The sequence below is a fragment of the Lampetra planeri genome, chromosome 4 (genome assembly GCF_965212315.1).
Source record: "Lampetra planeri chromosome 4, kcLamPlan1.2.h2, whole genome shotgun sequence".
NCBI lineage: Eukaryota > Metazoa > Chordata > Hyperoartia > Petromyzontiformes > Petromyzontidae > Lampetra > Lampetra planeri.
Window position 1 is genome coordinate 28,371,626 of NC_136110.1, and position 17,912 is coordinate 28,389,537.

The following is a 17,912-nucleotide window of genomic DNA, read 5'->3' on the forward strand; positions in this document are numbered from 1 at the left end:
TTTCGGTAAAGTCACGTAAGTAAAATTTTTTTAATTAATAAAAGTACCATATTAATAAAAAGTGTTTCGTACTTGGCCCTTCCCCTCTTTAACCAGTATATATACGGAGTGGTAGCTCTTGTAATCTCTCATTTACTTGATACAGCTGTCGTGGCTGTGACGGTTCCACCTGAAGACGGAAGCTTGTGTTGCCTCCGAAACGTCGTGATTTTTATTTTATTAATTTAAATTTTTTTACCTACATGACTTTACCGAAAAAACTTAAGAATATATATTTACATATTTATTATTAACTATTGAGTCTTCCTGAATCACGACAATTGGGTGAATCTCGACAGGGCCAATCAATACACCCCTAACATTCACCATTCGTATTAAAGTCTGGGCTTTCACTGGTAACTGCGGCTGTGAAATCCGTAGAAACGTAATTACATTGTGTTTAGTAAGTTCGATAGTAATACCAATTATTACAGTGAAAAGAGCCTTGCAAGCTCATCGGATTCCTCCAGCACAAACCAAAACATTCCGACGGTGATCCTGGAGCGTGCGTAGTTGCCGGCGCTCACCTTCCCGGCGCCCGGCACGGAGCCCAGACGCACGTCCACGTGCGCCAGCCCCTCCTCCGGCAGCTCCACCACCACCTCAAAGGCGGCGGCGCCGACCTTGGCCCACTTGGGCGACGTGACCTCGCGTGCCAGGCGCACAGCGGCCGACTTGTGCACCGTGTTGGAGCGCGAGTAGTAGATTCCCAGCTGGAAGGGCTCCTGCATCACGCGACCGACGGCACCGCCGCCGCCACCACCGTGGGAAAACGATCTCTTGCAAATACGTGTGTGTATATGTTCTCCTATAACGCGTGTTTTCAGAACGCGAATTAGATATGACGCGATTGAGTGATCGGAGCTAGGTCGCGCGAGTAGGAACAAGCGGTTGTACGGCTGCCTCGGCTTGGCATCACACAAGGCACTGGGATGCTGCTGGATGCTTCTAGATGCTGCCCACGCGCCTCGGTCTTTGTTCGGCCCGCGTACGCATCTCTCACGTGTTATCGCCGACTGTGCATTACCCGAGATTATATATTATACATTAAACGCGATTTTTTTCATAACGTGATATTGTTCAGGAACGCAACTACCGCGTTATAGAAGAACAGACTGCACACACTGAAAAAAATGCATGATGTATGAGGGTTGAGAACTAAGGTTTTTAACGGATGTTTTTTTCTTATGTTGGTTACCAGCACCTGCAGTGTAACTTTGAAAATAGCTTAGGGTGAGAGCTCGTTCGAGTGAACTTGGCTCGCAGTCGGAATTTAATTCCTCCAGTTGCGATCAAACGTATGTATGTTGAACTTCTTTCGCACCGTACGTAGCCAAACAGTGCTAATCGGAGAATGAGTACCGCTTTGTGGGGAAGTTAACAGCAGCTGCCGTAAGCACTGTCTGATGCTAGTTTGAATAGGGAACCCACTTTGAAAAATATTCCAGTTCTGGAATGTAGAAATGCCCCAGGAAAAAAAAAACATACACACACAGCTGATTTTGTTCCGGTAAAACGCAAGCTGAAATAACACATCCCTGTGCCTCTTAGATCATTTTTGCATGCCTGAACACATCAGCCCTTGCTCAGTCCAAAATGCCTGTCACTGACATCTCGAAATGCTGAAGCTCACAACGCTGACACCAGATCAGGCGAGCCATCCCTCACCGACCTGGCCAAGACCTCACTGTCGCCCTCACCTACTCCGGAACAGCAACTCGGCACCTGGTACTCTACACGAGACGAGGCGATAGAAAGGGGTCAAGCCACAGTGCGACTGCGGCCATGTAACCCGAGCCACGGACCGTGCCGTAAACCACTGAAGCCTGCGCTCGTTCAATGGAGGAGCAGAAAAACTACACGAGCTCTCTCCTGAAGCCGTCGCGTGACTAGCAGACATCCACGTTTGGCATTGAGCTCCCGCGGATATCGTCACGCGCGACGATAGATGCCGCAGATCGATGCAAGGGGCCAGCCAGCCGTCCAAGCGAATCAACGATGTATGGGCCACGGCCGATCTGTGCCGCGCTGAGCCAGAAGGGTTTGTGGAGGTTTGCCGCCCATGTGGTGGCGCAGGGGTGGGGGGGTGGGGACGCTACCGTGAAGTTTGGAGGGACGATGGTTTTGCCGGCGGGCGCCTGCACGCTGACGCGCTCTCCCTCGAAGAGCCACAGGTCCCAGGAGGAGCGGTTGAGCAACAGGGCCCAGGGCCGCAGCTCGATGAAGAGGGTCTTGAGGCCGGGCTTCCAGGCCGACAGCTTCACCTGCATGGGGCTCTCCCACTGGCACGAGGCCTCCCACGCCGCCCTGGTTTCACGCGCAGGGAGCAGAGGGAGGACGGCAAGGCGGCGGTGAGACGGGGAGGAGGGACGGGCTTTGTATGTTTGGAGTTTGCATGACTCTATCTCTCTCGCTCTCTCCCCGCAGTCGCGTGGATTTCGTCTCCGGGTCCTCTGGTTTTTCCCTCCACGTTTAGAGACATGCGCTGTAAATTTCCACATGAGGAGCCACTTCATTGGGCCATCATTTGTGGCCAGGTGGCTTTTGAAAAGAAAAAGTTTAGTTTGTCCTATTTGCTTACCTTTCCTATATTTTGCACTCCTATCGTGTTTTTTGTACTGGACATCTGTAACATAAGAGCCTCATGCATGTCTTTCTCCCCGTGGTCACGTGGTTTTTTTTCTCCAGGTCCTCCGGGTTTTTCCCTTCACATTTAGAATCAACAGAGCAGTTTAAAGCATTTGGCCGTTATACATTTGCACGCGATAAGCCACTTCGTTGAGCTATAATCTGCGGCCAGGACACTTCCGAAAAAGAGTTACATAGCTCAATGGGGGCCTCACCTGACGATATAAAAAATAGTTCACAGTTTAGTTTCAGTTTATGTTGCCTGCAGAACGTCGCCGAGGTCAGCGGTGCTAATGTCGAGGTCCTCGGTGGCTCAGTGGGCCTTTCGTTTATGTATTCACCGTTCATGACTGGGGCCGATGTACGGCCATGGGTTGTCAGGTTTGTCGAGGGTCGTGGCGGCGAGTAACGGGGACATGTCCAGGGGCTCCGAGTCTGCCTTGTCCATGATCTGCAGAACAAGCGCCGTGGAGATGGGCACCGCAGCTTCCGACACCTCACCGTCATCCCTACAGACAAAGACAAAGATTCCGCCCCCCCCATATAGCCTTTAACAGACTGTTGGGGCGAGTGCTGTTAGCGAGTAGCACCTATAAAAAGCTTGCACGCAAGGGGGTTGGTGGCCAACACCACGCCCAGCTACTTTTGTATCCTGGGTGGTGATTTTTACACATTGCACCAAGTACTCATTTGAGGCTGAGTCGACCTATGGGAGGCCCAGAACCGGTTCAGATAATTGTCACTGGTGTTGGCCGTGAGCAGGAATCGAACATCGGGTCGCCAGGGTTGGTAGTGCAGCGCACTAACCACTCCGCCACCCCTCGACACACACATATGCATGGACACACACGCACGTACGTACGTGCACAAACATACAGACTGAGGCCTCCATTGTAAACACATAGGCTTCGTTACTAATTCGGCCAAAAAAAGTGCGAAACTATGTTGGCACAAATAACAAAAAACTGAACACATTCAACAATGACCCAAATCTACATATTCCTTTCTCTTCAGATGGTAGTCTGAAGAGAAAGGAATATGTATGGTAGGCTTTCGTGACCAATATCATCCATAATAAATACAAGTGTTGTCGTCACATCTCCCCTTCTATTTAAGGAACGAAACAGGAGGATTTCCCCACAAATCTGGCTGTTGCCTGATGAAGCTAGTTGTAATTACTGGCGAAACGTCGTACTCAGATTGTAAATGTTGTGGCTTGGCTCTCCAACATACAACCGGTGGTGCTGTACTAGTGACGAATTGGCCACGTTCTGTTTATGTGACAACCCTTACTAGTTGGCTGTGTCGGCTGGTGGCGGGTTTAACGACACATTTATATATTTACGCGATCTAACCCAAAAACAACCTGTATTATGGTAGGATGGATGGTGAGTTTAGTCTATCCTCAACCGGGACTGGAACTCATAAATGTGTGAGTCAGGTGCTCCATATATTTTTCTCCAGCTTGCAACTGATATCTTTACATCGTCCAATAAACAATACAAACTTTTTCTAGTTGCATCGAATGGAGGAACAGTTTCCCAAATACGTGTTCGAAAAAAAAGTTACATGAAAAGAACCGCCAAATGTTACACAGAGCACCTTGCATCATTTGTATGCAATGTAGGAGGTGGAAAAAGTAACGTCTGCCTTTTCGCTTAGAGAGGCAGTGAGTGAGTTTAATTACATTTAGTAAAATGAGCTTCTCAGAAAGCTTGAACGGTAGTATCTGGCGGCCAAGGTTCGATTGAGATATCTAAGCCCAACTCCGGAATGCTTCTTCAAATGAAGCAGCGATCTGGACTCTCTCAGCATGGGGGACATGTTTTTGTTCGGCTCCTTGTGGAGATTTTATTTAATCCAGCTGCAACCCCTGCTTATTGTACTTCTGCAGCAAACCCTCAAACCCCAGCTATTACCCTCCCCACACAATGACGGCAATCAGAGCCTACGACAAATTCATCGCGCGATGTATGGCGTGCTGGGCAATGCATCTATGAGTCAATAGAATTACGATGCGGTTGCCTTTCATCCCCATCACGGCACTTGAGAGCTCCCGAGACTGGAGGCCAATTGAAGGTCAGCATTAAAGGCTGTTTATACGTTAATTTTCCGTGATTAAATGCAACCTTCTACACCGGTGATTTAAAGCAGGAGCGTGTTAATCACAGAAATGGGTAATAAGGGTGTATTTGGTTTCTGTGAAACCGGCCACAAGTAAAGAGATTTTTAATTAAAGATACACTTAATTAAACTGACGCTTACCAATAATGTAACCCCGAAAAAAAAAAAGATATTTGGCACACTGTTGGTATATCTTTAAGAGATTGAAAATGTCCATAGTTTATTAGTTACATTTTGTTTGGTGATGATGCAGTGTTTTAAGTGTTTTTACACACAAGTGAACCATTTAACTTGAATTCCTCCAAAGTGTTTATTAGTGTTGCATTGAGGATATACAGATCCATGAAGCTTGCGCTACAAACGGTCCATGACATGAGAAGACCTACCGAAGGCACGTCACCATTCATAGTTGATAATCGCCAAACTCATCAACTATTTTCGATCTTATTTTACTGCCACAATAGCTGTGCACAGGCAATTAAACAAAAGTTCACTTGGAAATAAACTCAAAGATTAAATTACAGTGACATGCTAGTGACAGCTCACGCTGATCGAAAACTATATGAAAAGAGAGAATTCACACCCAATAGGGATGAGTTTTGGAGAAAGAAACAAATATAAGATTCCATATTTTAGGATTTTTAAGGGCGATTGTGGATCTTCTTTTTTCACATTTTCTGATCATTTACATCGTCTTAATTTAACATTTCTCCGTGCTGATGTCACCTGATGCCACGTGAGACCATTCATGGTAAGACTACCCATGAGATCATGGACGTGATGCCATGGAAATGTGTTTCTTTCTCCAAAACACCAATCCGAGAATAGTTTTTATTGGCCCTGTAATCAGATTTTGCTGGTAAATCAAAATATCGGGAACATATCCGGAACATCCACCTACGATTTATGGGCAAAATAAAACTGGAGCGCGCGAGCTCAAGGCACCTCGTCTGGAAGGTGAGGTGATGCGTCAGTTCTGCCTCCATGTGCTGAAGCGTGACCTCCTGACCCCGGCCCACAATGCACTGCATCTGCCTCTGTCCCCGGCTCCTCTTCTCCACGTGCAGGGTGAGTGGCTCTGGGAGGTGGCTGCACATCATGAACAGGGGGCTGAACACCATCTGTGAGGTGGATCGCAGGGGACAGGAGGCGCGAACCCCGATTAGAACAGCTACAATGTACGATACACTGGAAACTCAGTGGTGCTTCGTGTCAAGCGCAAACTTCTCAACGGTCAATTTTTATCACAAACAGCAGGATGCTGCCACGGTCTATACAGTTAGCACACTGGATTCACAATCCAGAGGTCATCAATTCGATTCAATCTCCTGGTGCCAAAGTTGAAACAATGGGCACTTTATTTGTTTTTAAATCCCCAATGCCTCTGCCCCACCACCCATCAGTATAAATAGGTACAGCAGAGTGATTGGGTCAAGCAAGGTTGGTTGTGGTGGGGTAAAGAATGGGTAATCCCAGCTCTTTCAAGAGGTCTGGCCAGTGTGGAAGAGTAGGCCAAATACCATCTAGAGGGGCTGGAGGTCCCTTCCACCAGCAGTGGTAATTAGCAAGCAATTGCAGGGTTGCACCTTTACCTTCCATCTATTATATTGCGGAGTGTGACGGAATCACGACGCTCGAGGAGAAATAAAAAATGCTTAACCGTCAATTGTATCAAACGAATGCAAAATGCGTATTTTTTTCCCACTTTGCGAACACGTTCACTTTCGTTGTTGTTGCGTGAAATAAAAACACGTTTTTGGTATTTTCCCACTTTGTGCCAATGTGCAAAAGGCACCAGTTCAAAATCGTAACGACTTTAACATTGAAGCATTTCCCGCTGACAAGGCAGAATACAATAAGGTGGCTCCCGCTTTCCGACGTGAGCAACGTTGCAAATCGTAACTCGATGTCCCGAAATGAAGAAATTGCTCTCCAGAGGAAATGCCAATACTCCTTCAGAGCCCGGCACATCCTCCACATGCTGCTTTTGGCGTACGTGCAAAGAATCGGGGGGAAACGAATTGCGAGCGCTTCGCACGTGGCGCTCGGTTGAATTCGGAAATCCATCCTCACCACACGTTGCTCGACCACCGCGCTGGGCTGGGAGGCCAGCACGGAACACCAAATGTGGATGGGGGATCCGTTCGGACGAGGAACCTGCAACCCAAACATCAAGAACAACAAAAGCGGCGGCGGCGGCGCTGTCAAAAGGGGTAGCGGTCAACATGACACTCGGTTCCAGACGCCTGCCAGCGTGGATATTGGTGAACAGACAAAAGTGGAGCGATGGGAGTCAACAATTGCCACGTCAGCTCCCACCCGCCCCCCCCCCCTGCCCGCACGGTGCGTTTCTTCGGGTTGTGCCGTGTGACGTTCCGGCACCACGTCCGACGTTTTGCTCCGCGCGCTTCTTCAGGAAGTGTGAACGTCGAACGTCGCCGGAGAAACGCGGGGCACAACCCCCAAAAGGGCGCGTCGGACAGGCAAAAATTGGAAATGCCGTTTGCAATGGGTACAAGCGCCTAAAAAACGCACCTCAAGTTGCGGCCTTAACTTTCGTGAGCTGCCCGTGCAACCTTTTCCAAGACCAAAAATCCATTTTGCCGAGCTGGCCATGAATTGCGAAATCCATGCTCGTTTTCAGAAGCAGCTAGAGCTACGATCAATGCAATTGAAAGTGACTGCAACTCTCCATGTTCTGCAAGAAGAGTTGTTCAATCAGCAATTCTAAAGAAATCAATTTTGCCTTGGCAGTGACCAACACCCCCCCGTCCCCCCCCGCAAGTGTCAACGTGTGTAATGAGCACATTCTGTTTGATTGCAAACGCCAGGCGGTCTGTCATGTCGGGCAAGCAAGTTGGCTACACGAGCCATTCACGACGACCCCACACACTTCCATCGCGAGTGACGGGATCTAAGACGGACCTGCTGGTGCCGAAACACGGCACCACGGGGACGGATTTACACCCATAGCAACCAATTTTGCGACCATTCAGATCTTAATGCTGTGGGATTTACATGGGATTGGGAACTTTCACGGGGATTTGCAGAAGCGTTAGGGCTATAGACAATACTGAGAAAAAAAAAATAACATATGCATATTTAATAGTGATGGGTTTTTTTCCCCTTTGTTTTTAGCGAACAAATAATACATACGTACGTACGTACACACGCGCGCGGGTTGTGCAGTGGTTAGCGCAGTGTGTTATGACTGTGGTGACCTGAGTTTGATTCCCAGCCAGGAACTGGTTCTGGCCTCCTCCGCCTTCAACCGAAGTAAGGGCAACCAACCGTGTGACTTGCACGGTGTGCGGAGGGTCTACATGCAGTAGTGCATCGCCAAAAAAGGCGTTTATTTATTCTCAGAATAATAATATAATTATTCCACACCCACACACAGCCCGCTCTGCCGAAGACACATTCAATTCCAATAGGCTTAAATGGAACAGATTCTTGTCAAAACACAAACAGTTTTTCCACATCCGGTTTAAATTGTTTCCTAGCAAACGCCCATTAAAATGATTACATATTCCTAGAAACAAAAGCACAGATCGTAAAGCCCACATACACAAACACACAGGACCAAGATCCCCCCTATAGCCTTTAGCAGACTGTTGTTTGCAAGTTCTGTTAGCAGGCACTTATTAAGGCTGACACGGCGCATGACGGAACAGGGTGGTGTCCAGCACCATGCCTGGCTTGCCTTTGTCTCTCCAGTTCTAATGTATGCACACTGTACCAGGTACTAATTTAAGGCTGAGTCGACCTAGGGCAGGTTAATAAAACCGGTTCAGATATCGCTCGCTACTGATGTTAGCCGTGGCTGAGAAACAAACCCAAGTCTGTGAATCCGCAGTGCAGTGAGCGAACCACCACGACACGACTCCACGTCCCCGCACATACACACGATCGCAGCCACCATTTGCCACTAGGTGGTGGTGGCTTCACCACACGGCTTGTGCCAGGATAGGTGCACTTTCAGGCCACATGACGTGTGCAAGGCTTGCTGGCAAGAGGTCAAGGGAGATACACAAGTTGTATGGGTTCACTGACGCACGCAAAAAGAAAGAGATAAAACGCCGGTACAGCCTGTAAAAAACTATTGGGGCAAGTGCTGTTAGCGAGCACCTATTAAGGCACCACTAAGACTGTGTCCGTAGGGCCCATCTCCAGCGTCCTCTAAAGAATCGATTGTTGGTCGTGCACGCGGTGACGCCTGCGGCAAGAATGTCCGTGAACTTTCATGAAAAAAAAACAACGGCCGTTAAAGGGGAAATTATTCAACACCGTTCATATTTTATTCAAAATATTGAGTCGACTTAGGGGAGGGCCAAAACTAGTTCAGATAATCGTCACTGGTGCTGGCTGTGAGCGGGAATCGAACTTGGACGCCGAGTTTGTAGCTCAGTGCGCGAACCACTACGCCACCTTTCCCCACGCATACAATCGCACTCTATTGCATTTCATGAAAGATTGCACGGGCACGTACCTCCACCACAACGCTCTCCTCCAATCGGTTGGCGGAAGGACACACTTCTCCGGACCAATCGCAGCCGGGCACCCTGACGCGCACGCACCGCAGCTCGGCGCTCTCCATCACGTAAGAGGGAAGCATCTGATTGGCCGGCAGGGCCTGGGTGTGCTCAGCCATCACCGGTTGCCCGTCGGGGCCCATGAAGGTCTGCGTCAAGTGCAGCTCGAGGTCCGAGTCGAGAAAGCTGCGCACCACGTGTCTGCCCGTGATCGTAATCTGCCACAAACGGACCACGATGCACCCTTGCTGACTTTGCGGAGGAGCGTAAACCATCGTCACGCGAACTCCGATCGTCATCCTCGCAGCGGCGGCTTTTGTCCAGCCATCGAACAAAGACGGTTACCGCATCGCGCCGCTTCTGCGGCCGTCTGGAATGCACTTGCTTCTGATATTAGATAGTCACTGGAGCTATGAACTTTTAAATCATCTAGATTGAAAACTCATTTCATTAGAACTGTTTTTTGTATTTAATTTGTTGTCCTTCGCCCGCAACCTCCGATTACACGGTGGGCTACGTACGGCACGAAAGAAGTTCAACATACATGCAAGAGAGCGCGAGATGAACACGTAATGCGGCTGGGCAAGCGCCAAGCATTAATCAACAACACAGGGCACATTACTGCACTTACATTCGCTTAAACATACAAAAAAAACATCTGTGCACACTGCTATCTGGTGTCGGTAATCTGAAATATGATTTCACCCAGAACTTTGCACGCAACACAAGTTCAGCGCCAGGAGTTTAGTGGTGGGGGAGAGGAGGGGGGTTTGTTGCAAGATAAAGAGCAAACGGAATGCGGCGCAGTCTGGACTATGCATTGATTGAACAAAGCGCGCGCGTTAATGCAGTGGAGTCAGCTAAATACAAAAACATCTGCACAATCTCAATCTGCTTCTGTTAACGGTGACGTGAAAAATGGCAAGAGCGTTTCACCAAAACTGCACGTGTGGCTGACATTGAGGGCAATGCTAAAGAATTTACTAAATCTGTAAGTGACCTGCAGGAACCGATATCAGTAGCTCGGGTACTGGAAGAACTCAGAGAACATAATTCAACTTTCAAATCGGTATCAAAATTGAATGCTCAATGGAAGCCACAACACAGAACACTTTGGTGTTATACTTTTTATGTTTTTTACTTGAAAGAGAAATATTTCTTCACGTGTTAATACTAAATGTTGTAGCAGTTCAATCGTCAAAACCAGTTTGAGGTGGTGCTCATCTCAAACTTATAGCCAAGGCCGTTGTGAAAATTCCACATTCCTATTACATGGACCAGTTCGTTAATCCAGAGGACATCCACGATTGACTGACTCGTTTAACGGAACTCTATGCAGAGACGGCCGAGTTGACCTACGATAAAAACTTCGCGACTGTGACAGCGGTGTCCTCTAACCGCCACGCCAACGGGCCGAGCGCACAGCCAGTTGCCTCGGAGTTTGCTGCAGCACAGAAGACGTGGGGACCGGCGCGGCGATGAAAGTAGCCCGACTCTCGCAATTTCTGGCGGGCGAGTTGTGGGGCTGATGGAAGGGCACCTGCTTCTGTACGCCGCTGAGCATGATCACGGTGACGACGAGCGAGGCGACGCGCCCCTTGTACTGGATGCTGCGCAGGAAGACGCCCGGGCAGTCGATGCTGAAGGGCTCCGACCACCGCCAGTTTCCCCAGCCCTCGATGCACACGTGCAGCATCTGCGGGCGGACACGGCCCGGATGAATTGCACCACAATGTTTACAAGCGATAATTATAATAGTTGCACAAAATCAAGATTTTTTTTTATAGTTACCACGGAAGGCACACTGAGCGATATAGCCCCTTTTTCAGAAGCGACCTGGCCACGAATGAGAGCTCAACAAAGTGGCTCATCATGTGGAAATTTATAGCAGCCAAATACAGTAAATGCATATTGATTCGAAATGTGAAAGGAAAAACCTGAGGACCCGGGGAAAAATCCACGCGACCACGGGGAGAACACGCAAACTCCAAATATACAAGCATCGTCAGGGTCGGGATCGAACCCACGACCAGGCGAGGTAGTTGATATCTCGCCACCGTACAGCCCTCGGTCAATCTCACGTGCAGGATGAAGGCCAACCAGCACCTTTTGTGTGACCATACCAAATGATGGTCAGCGTGCAAGTAGGTGAAGGGTAGTAGGAGATCCAGCACTGGTCTAAAATAACCAGGTTAGATTAAAACGTGAGGCTCTCCCTGCAAGGGATTTGGCTACGTCATTCTAAATCATGCTGAGGATTATTGAGAGTACATACCAAAGGTTTCAACAACAGCTAAATTAAAGCAACCGATCAAAGATAACTGTCCCAATCCATCCTGCACGTCTCATCCTGCTCGTGGCATTTTGGTTGCGACTTCCTTTAAAACTAGCAGCGAGAGAGAGCCGCACAGCGTCGTCGGTATTCTTGGTTCTTTCGGTAAAGTCACGTAGAAGGGAAATAATAAAATAATAAAAAATAAGTGTTTGTCGGGTTTAACTATTGTTGAAAGGCATTAAACCTGGAACCACAAGTGGAAAATGTTCACACATGGGGACGTGATAATTACACAGCCGCAAAAACGTCAGGTGAGATATCATTTGGAAGGAATTTCCCGGTAGAATGTAAACAGGGCTGTCAAGAATTACACTGAAAATTACAATGGAAAAACTGAGAATCGTGATAAAACTTCATGCCTAAACCCTTACATTGCCACTTAATCCATGTAACGCCAATGAACCCCGTTCACCTTCTCTTCCATTAAATATTTAACATTATGCTTCTCCGCGATTCTCTCTTTGTTTTGATTAGCGGAAAACATCATCGCTCAGTGAAATACACTTTGAAATAAAAGGGGGGTAATGGTGAGCAGCCAGTAACGAGGAACTGCGAAACACCTGAATTTTGCCAAATAACCTCAAGGACACGAGCAGCATAATTGCTCCTCATGACTATTTGAAAGAGCTCTTAATTTTGACAACTCCGAACTGTTACGAGTAATTTTCCCTCACGTAGAATTCCTACCGGTGACTCGTATTCCAAATGTGGGAACAGCTGTTAATACACTATTAAGAATTCAAGCACCGTTTCATATTTACACATGTGAAATTGAAAATGACGCAAGGCGGTGGGGAAAAATCAATTCAAGAGAAGCTACTACAAGGACCGGGTGATGTGCAAGTGACAGAATCCTTCGTACATGACGTTTCAGGGCACCGACTTATTTTTTCGGAGAAGTTTCTAGTCATGCAAGTGAAGCGTGTAGCCGAACATGAGCCTCAATTTGCTTTAATGGCCAATAATGGGACGCATCAATCAGGAGTACGGACCAAAAGCAGAAGCTCTGAAAACACACGCTGAGACATATTACCTCTGCACACTGCGGGGTCGGCCTTGCCAACAAAAGCACACTGTCACATTTCAGCACAGATTAAAACAATCCCCTCCTCCCTTACGTTGGGCAGTGTGTTTACTTTGGCAGGGAGGAGGCCTATCTTATTTGGACCGACTTGAAACCCAACGGGAAAGAAAGGGGGATGGAAAAATATCTGGGAAGGAAGCAGATCACACTCAATTAATTTTCCCCAAACATGTGGCTGGTGCAATGTTAGCGCGGGTAATTACGGGCAAATGAAACTGCAGCGAGTGATTGCACGATAGCGGTGAGCGGCGGGGAAGCTACTGCAAATTAAAATGGGAAGGATCGTTGGCTGTAATCAGGCAGAACAGCACCGTGGCTCAAGTTGGCGGAGGCTCGCTTTCCCCGTGGCTATGTACGTTCCAGCCCAGCGAAATGTATAATTGTTGCAGTGGAAATTATATTATTGCATTTTAATAGATTACAACTAGTTTGAAATAAACTGTCCGCAATTATATGCAAGACAAACCCAACAGGGGCGGGGCGGTGGGGGAATCAAATCCAGTGTGGGGCCCATGACGTCTTTATTGAAAGCAGCGCTTTGTGGATAATAACTTGTGACGTGGAAATATCCGCACTGTCGAAACGTTACTATTGCGATTGTTCATCAGCTCGGGCTCATACCGGGAAATCGCATGGCACACGTGACACAATTGTAAGAGGAATAAGCACACAATGCTTGCAGAAACAATAATCTGCCAAGAAATTATTAGCGGTGTGGCAATGCACGGATTCGTCGATTAAAACCGTGTCTTACGAACATGACGCATCTTATCTTATTTTATATATATATAGGGTGCCTCTACTCAAGGCGTCAACAGAGTTTAAAAAACGGTATAATAAAATAACCATTTAGATAGTAGTCGCTATCTAAATATTGACACGATCTACGGACAATTTACCCCTCCGTAATCAAATCGCCATGATTCAAGGCAACGATTCCACCATACACATTTTGAAAACGATTCTTACACAAGCGGTTTGAAGCAAATTGTAACACAACTAATCGATTCATCGCTGCACCTCTACCCACAAAGACCCCCGTGTAGACGCACAGACTTGCCGGAGGACAAGCGCCACCTTTGTCTCCACAGAGCCGATGTTTTCCCACTGCACCAGCTACTCATTTAAGGCTGAGTTAGCCTAGGAGGAGGGGGGGGGCAAGGACCGCTTCAGACATTGCCAGGGCTTCGGCAATCGAACTCGGGCCGCTGGGTTCGTAGCACGCTGCCGCTGACCACTACCTCCACCTGTCCCATCCTCAACGCGCCCGCGGCATATGCACGCGCATGCATCGTCCCCGTACCTGTGCGATTTTGTGCGACCTCCATGAGTATTGGTGCATCTGCCGACTGGACAGAAGAATGCTCTCGTCTGTGTCCACCTGCCCCAGCCTCAGGGTCTCCTGGGTCTCATTGCAGATGATGAAGTGGCTGAACAGGTGGTCTTCAGCATTGGGGCTGCCAGCCTGCGCAAGCACATGGAAACAATTGCCGTGCCAGAAAATAGCATAAAATCCCCTTTAAAACACCAAGGGCTTTGACCCCAGAGTAAATTACATCTGAGAGATGGAAGAAAAAAACGAGAGAGAGAGAGAAGGAAAAATGAAAGCTTCGTGATTTGAAAAAAATAAAAAGGCGACTTGTAATAACAACGCATGTGATGGTCAATTTATAAATGTTCACCACCACCTGCAGAAAGAGCTGGGGAGCTGTAGCCGTGCGGGACTAGCAACGTCGATGAAAGGAAAATAGTTTTTTTTTTTTACAGAAGGATTAACTCCAACCACCAGTCTGAGAGCTTAATCGTTGCGTACGATTCATGAAAACAAAAGAAGATTATTTCTGACAGGGCGGGATTAACCGATTCAAAACAACAATAATATGTGAATAAAAATGTATGTTAAACACTAAGGGGGGAGGGGGGGGTGACAGAGCGATTGATGCGTCTGAAGATTCGATAAACTCTCGAGGGTGGTTTAGATTATTTATATTATTTAGCTGCTATACATTTCTTACGTGATAAGCCACTTCGTTGAGCTATCATTTGTGACCAAGTCGTTTCTGACAAAGAGCTACATAGCTCAGTGGGCTTAGACCTGGTAAAATAAAAAAAATAGCTTAGTTTGATTTGGTTTATATTTTTCATGATTCGCTTACCGTTCCTATACTTTGCACTCATATCTTATTTTTGTATTGATTTTTATTGTAACCGTTCTGACCAACTCCTACTGGATGTCTGTGAAAAATAACTTTATAGCTCATCAGATTCCTTCATTATAAATACATATTTCTGATTCTGATTCCAGTGACAATATTCCAATTATTTGCAGCACGCATGAAAAGCTTCGCTTCCAACACACGTCATTTGATGCATGCGTCACGAGTCTCATAACCAACGTTCATTGACGAATAGATGCATCGTTCGATCCTATTCAACACTCACTGCCTTCTCCACTTCAGTCAACGTAGTTTGTGTCTCGTCTGTCTTGTTCCATCTGCGTCCTTCTCTATCATATCCAATTAAATCGGCAAACTTGTTTGTGAGACGCATTAGATCATTTTGGCCGCTCTTCTAGGGTAGCCGTTGAAAATAACACGTGACGTGCGACGATAAAAACAACGTCATTTATTTACTCAGGAGTCTGACGATTCCTCTTTACGACGATTCTACATCCCGGTCAAGGACCGACTCGGCCCTCATCCTCGTAGGGTATATAACGTCAGGACCTCTCCGTGTGTAGCGGAAAAGTGTCTTTCTTATGTGTAGACTCAATCCTACCATAGGAATGTGTAATTTCCACGGGCTCATAGCCGTCGACAGGAGATGCACGCTATCCCAGACTCATTTGCGCAGAACGCAAAACGACATCAACTCTCGTTTTACTTTAAGTGGACTGGACGACAACGAACGAGCGATTAAGAGGACGCTGCTGAATACGTGAGAAACAAGGAAACGCTAAGTGAGCAGGCGCCTAAGGAAACAACGCTGAAGGTGCCAAGCAAGCGGCGTGGCGAGCCAACCCTACGCGAGAGATCCCGAGCGAGCGAGCGAGAGATCCCGAGTGAGCGGTGCGGTGACGTGACGTGCGGACGGGCCGGGTCACCTCTGTCCACGCCTGCACGGCCGTCGCGAGCGTGTGCACGGTGTACTGGCCGACGCGCACGAACACGGGCTCCACGCGCACGCGGGCGCGCACGGCGACTCCGGCGTCGTCATCGTCCCCCCCGCCGGCACCGCCGCGCGTCACGCGGAGGCGCGCCCGGGCGCGGAACGGCTCGACGGTGGGGCGCAGCGTGAGGCTGCGGTGTTCGAGCACGCGGGCCTCCGCGGCCGTGCTGACGCGCGCGTGGGTGCGCGAGGGAGCGCCCTCCCAGTGCAGCGCGGAGACGCGCGGCTCGTCCAGCGACACCACCAGGAACTCGTGCTCGCCCGGCGTCCTGCGGTCCGGCACGAACGGGCGCAGGCGGGGCGGGCAGCCTACCGGGACGGGAGGGGGAGGCACGCGGGGGAAAAGCGCGGCGGAAGACGTTTGCGCGGGCTAATCGTTTTGCTTCCGTTTCGGCGATCGAACGCAATGTGGCGCAGGCCGTCATCGTTAACGCTTTCCCACTGAGGTTGACAGCGTTCATGCATCAGCCGAACTGGGTCTCAAGACTCTTGTTCAGGAGGGAGTCCTGCCAAGTTTTCGCAGTTGGGGGCGATGTTTCTGGTGTAATCCTAACTGAGCAATTTGCAGGTCATGTTTCACCATTGTGAATGTTTGGGGAACACCAGTTCAACTGTATGTGTTGTTTTTATTTTAACTAAAAATGGTCCAAAATGAATATAAAATATTGTTGTATATAGCTGTATCGTGTTGCTTACCATCTCAGAATACAGAGCTTCAAATACTGAGATGCTAGGTTTTAAACCAAATTGCAGCCTCTTGTGATTATTTAGGCTTTCAAGGGTAATTCATTGATGGTGCCAGTATGATAATTAAATGTGGTTTTTCACTTAGCATGTATAATTTTCAGTTCTGAGAAGTAATAATACTGGCTAGACTCTCATGCGTTCAGCTTTCCTTGGTAGCAGTCCATTTAGAAAAGAGAACGTCTCAAAACATGCAGATAACACAGGTCAGTTGAATGGATGTCAGGCGAGTATGTATGTTGAACTTCCTTCGCACCCTACGTAGTCAACCGTGCCAATCGGAGGTGCGAAGTAGATCTGTCACCGCCACCTTCTGCGGGCTGTTTAGCAACACGGGACAATGCCCTGCTGCTCTGTGTAAAATTCGCAATGGACGCTTCGTTTCAGCAAGTGGCCACGACTGCACGAACTTTGTACAGAACCACCGTGGACATGCAGCGGTTCAAGTTCAAGTTCATTTATTGATATAGCCCTGTGAGCCATTCGGCTCTTGGATCGGGTGCAACCGCAACAAACAAAAAACAAAAACATGAACAAGAAAACATCTTAAAGTGACTATGTGCAAACAGAAAATCCAAGAAAAGACAGCAAAATGTTGCAGAAAAAGCACCGTACACCAACACTGTGTGCACAAATCCCAGTGGGATGCAAGTCAAACAACAACAACCACAAGACAACTTAGATTAAGACCATCAGTCTAACTCTGTACTACAACAAACAAACATGGCCAAACCAAAAAACGTTTCGAAAATCACCAAAATAAAGCCATAAAAGCAATAGGAACTGTGACCGAATTTTCACAATAAACGACGTAAACAACAAGTACTACCAAACTCTGCAGCCATAGCTGGCTGCATGAGTCACTCCACAACAGTAGGAGCATCAGTGTGCGATCTGTCCGTGGGTAAGAGTGAGATGGATGGTAGCAGCACCGGACTGTGAGAGATGGCAATGGCGTGGAGAGGCTTTCATTCAGCAACGGCCGATTACGATTGCCGACGATGACGATGACGACGACCGAACTGCTCACCGTGTGACCTCTACTAACCTGCGCTGAACTGGCTGGCGTGGTGCAGAAGGTGCAGCTGCAGGCAGCTGAGCCGCAAGGACGCTCCGAGAGCCGGAACCCACGCCGGCGAGAAACTCGAGTCGACGCGCATGCAGGCGGCCAGGGCCATGGGTGACACGAGCGGGTCGCACACGCCCTGAGAGCCACTCTCACCATCGACGCTGCACAGCGCGCGGACGGCAGTCACTC

At 48.3% G+C, this 17,912-nt stretch overlaps 1 protein-coding gene across 4 annotated transcripts in view; it reads right to left on the reverse strand.

Annotated features, from left to right (window-relative positions):
* VPS13B (vacuolar protein sorting 13 homolog B) overlaps positions 1-17,912 on the reverse strand; it is a 298,548-nt gene that overhangs the window by 25,200 nt on the left and 255,436 nt on the right. For all 4 annotated transcript variants that reach the window (XM_078593678.1, XM_078593679.1, XM_078593677.1 and 1 more), the window contains exons 41-50: positions 17,703-17,884; positions 15,846-16,219; positions 14,046-14,207; positions 10,864-11,019; positions 9,281-9,541; positions 6,865-6,948; positions 5,737-5,912; positions 3,009-3,176; positions 2,139-2,346; positions 567-764 (exon numbers count right to left, since the gene is read on the reverse strand). In XM_078593678.1, coding sequence (XP_078449804.1) covers positions 567-764; positions 2,139-2,346; positions 3,009-3,176; positions 5,737-5,912; positions 6,865-6,948; positions 9,281-9,541; positions 10,864-11,019; positions 14,046-14,207; positions 15,846-16,219; positions 17,703-17,884 — 1,969 coding nt within the window. The remainder of the gene's footprint in view (positions 1-566; positions 765-2,138; positions 2,347-3,008; positions 3,177-5,736; positions 5,913-6,864; positions 6,949-9,280; positions 9,542-10,863; positions 11,020-14,045; positions 14,208-15,845; positions 16,220-17,702; positions 17,885-17,912) is intronic.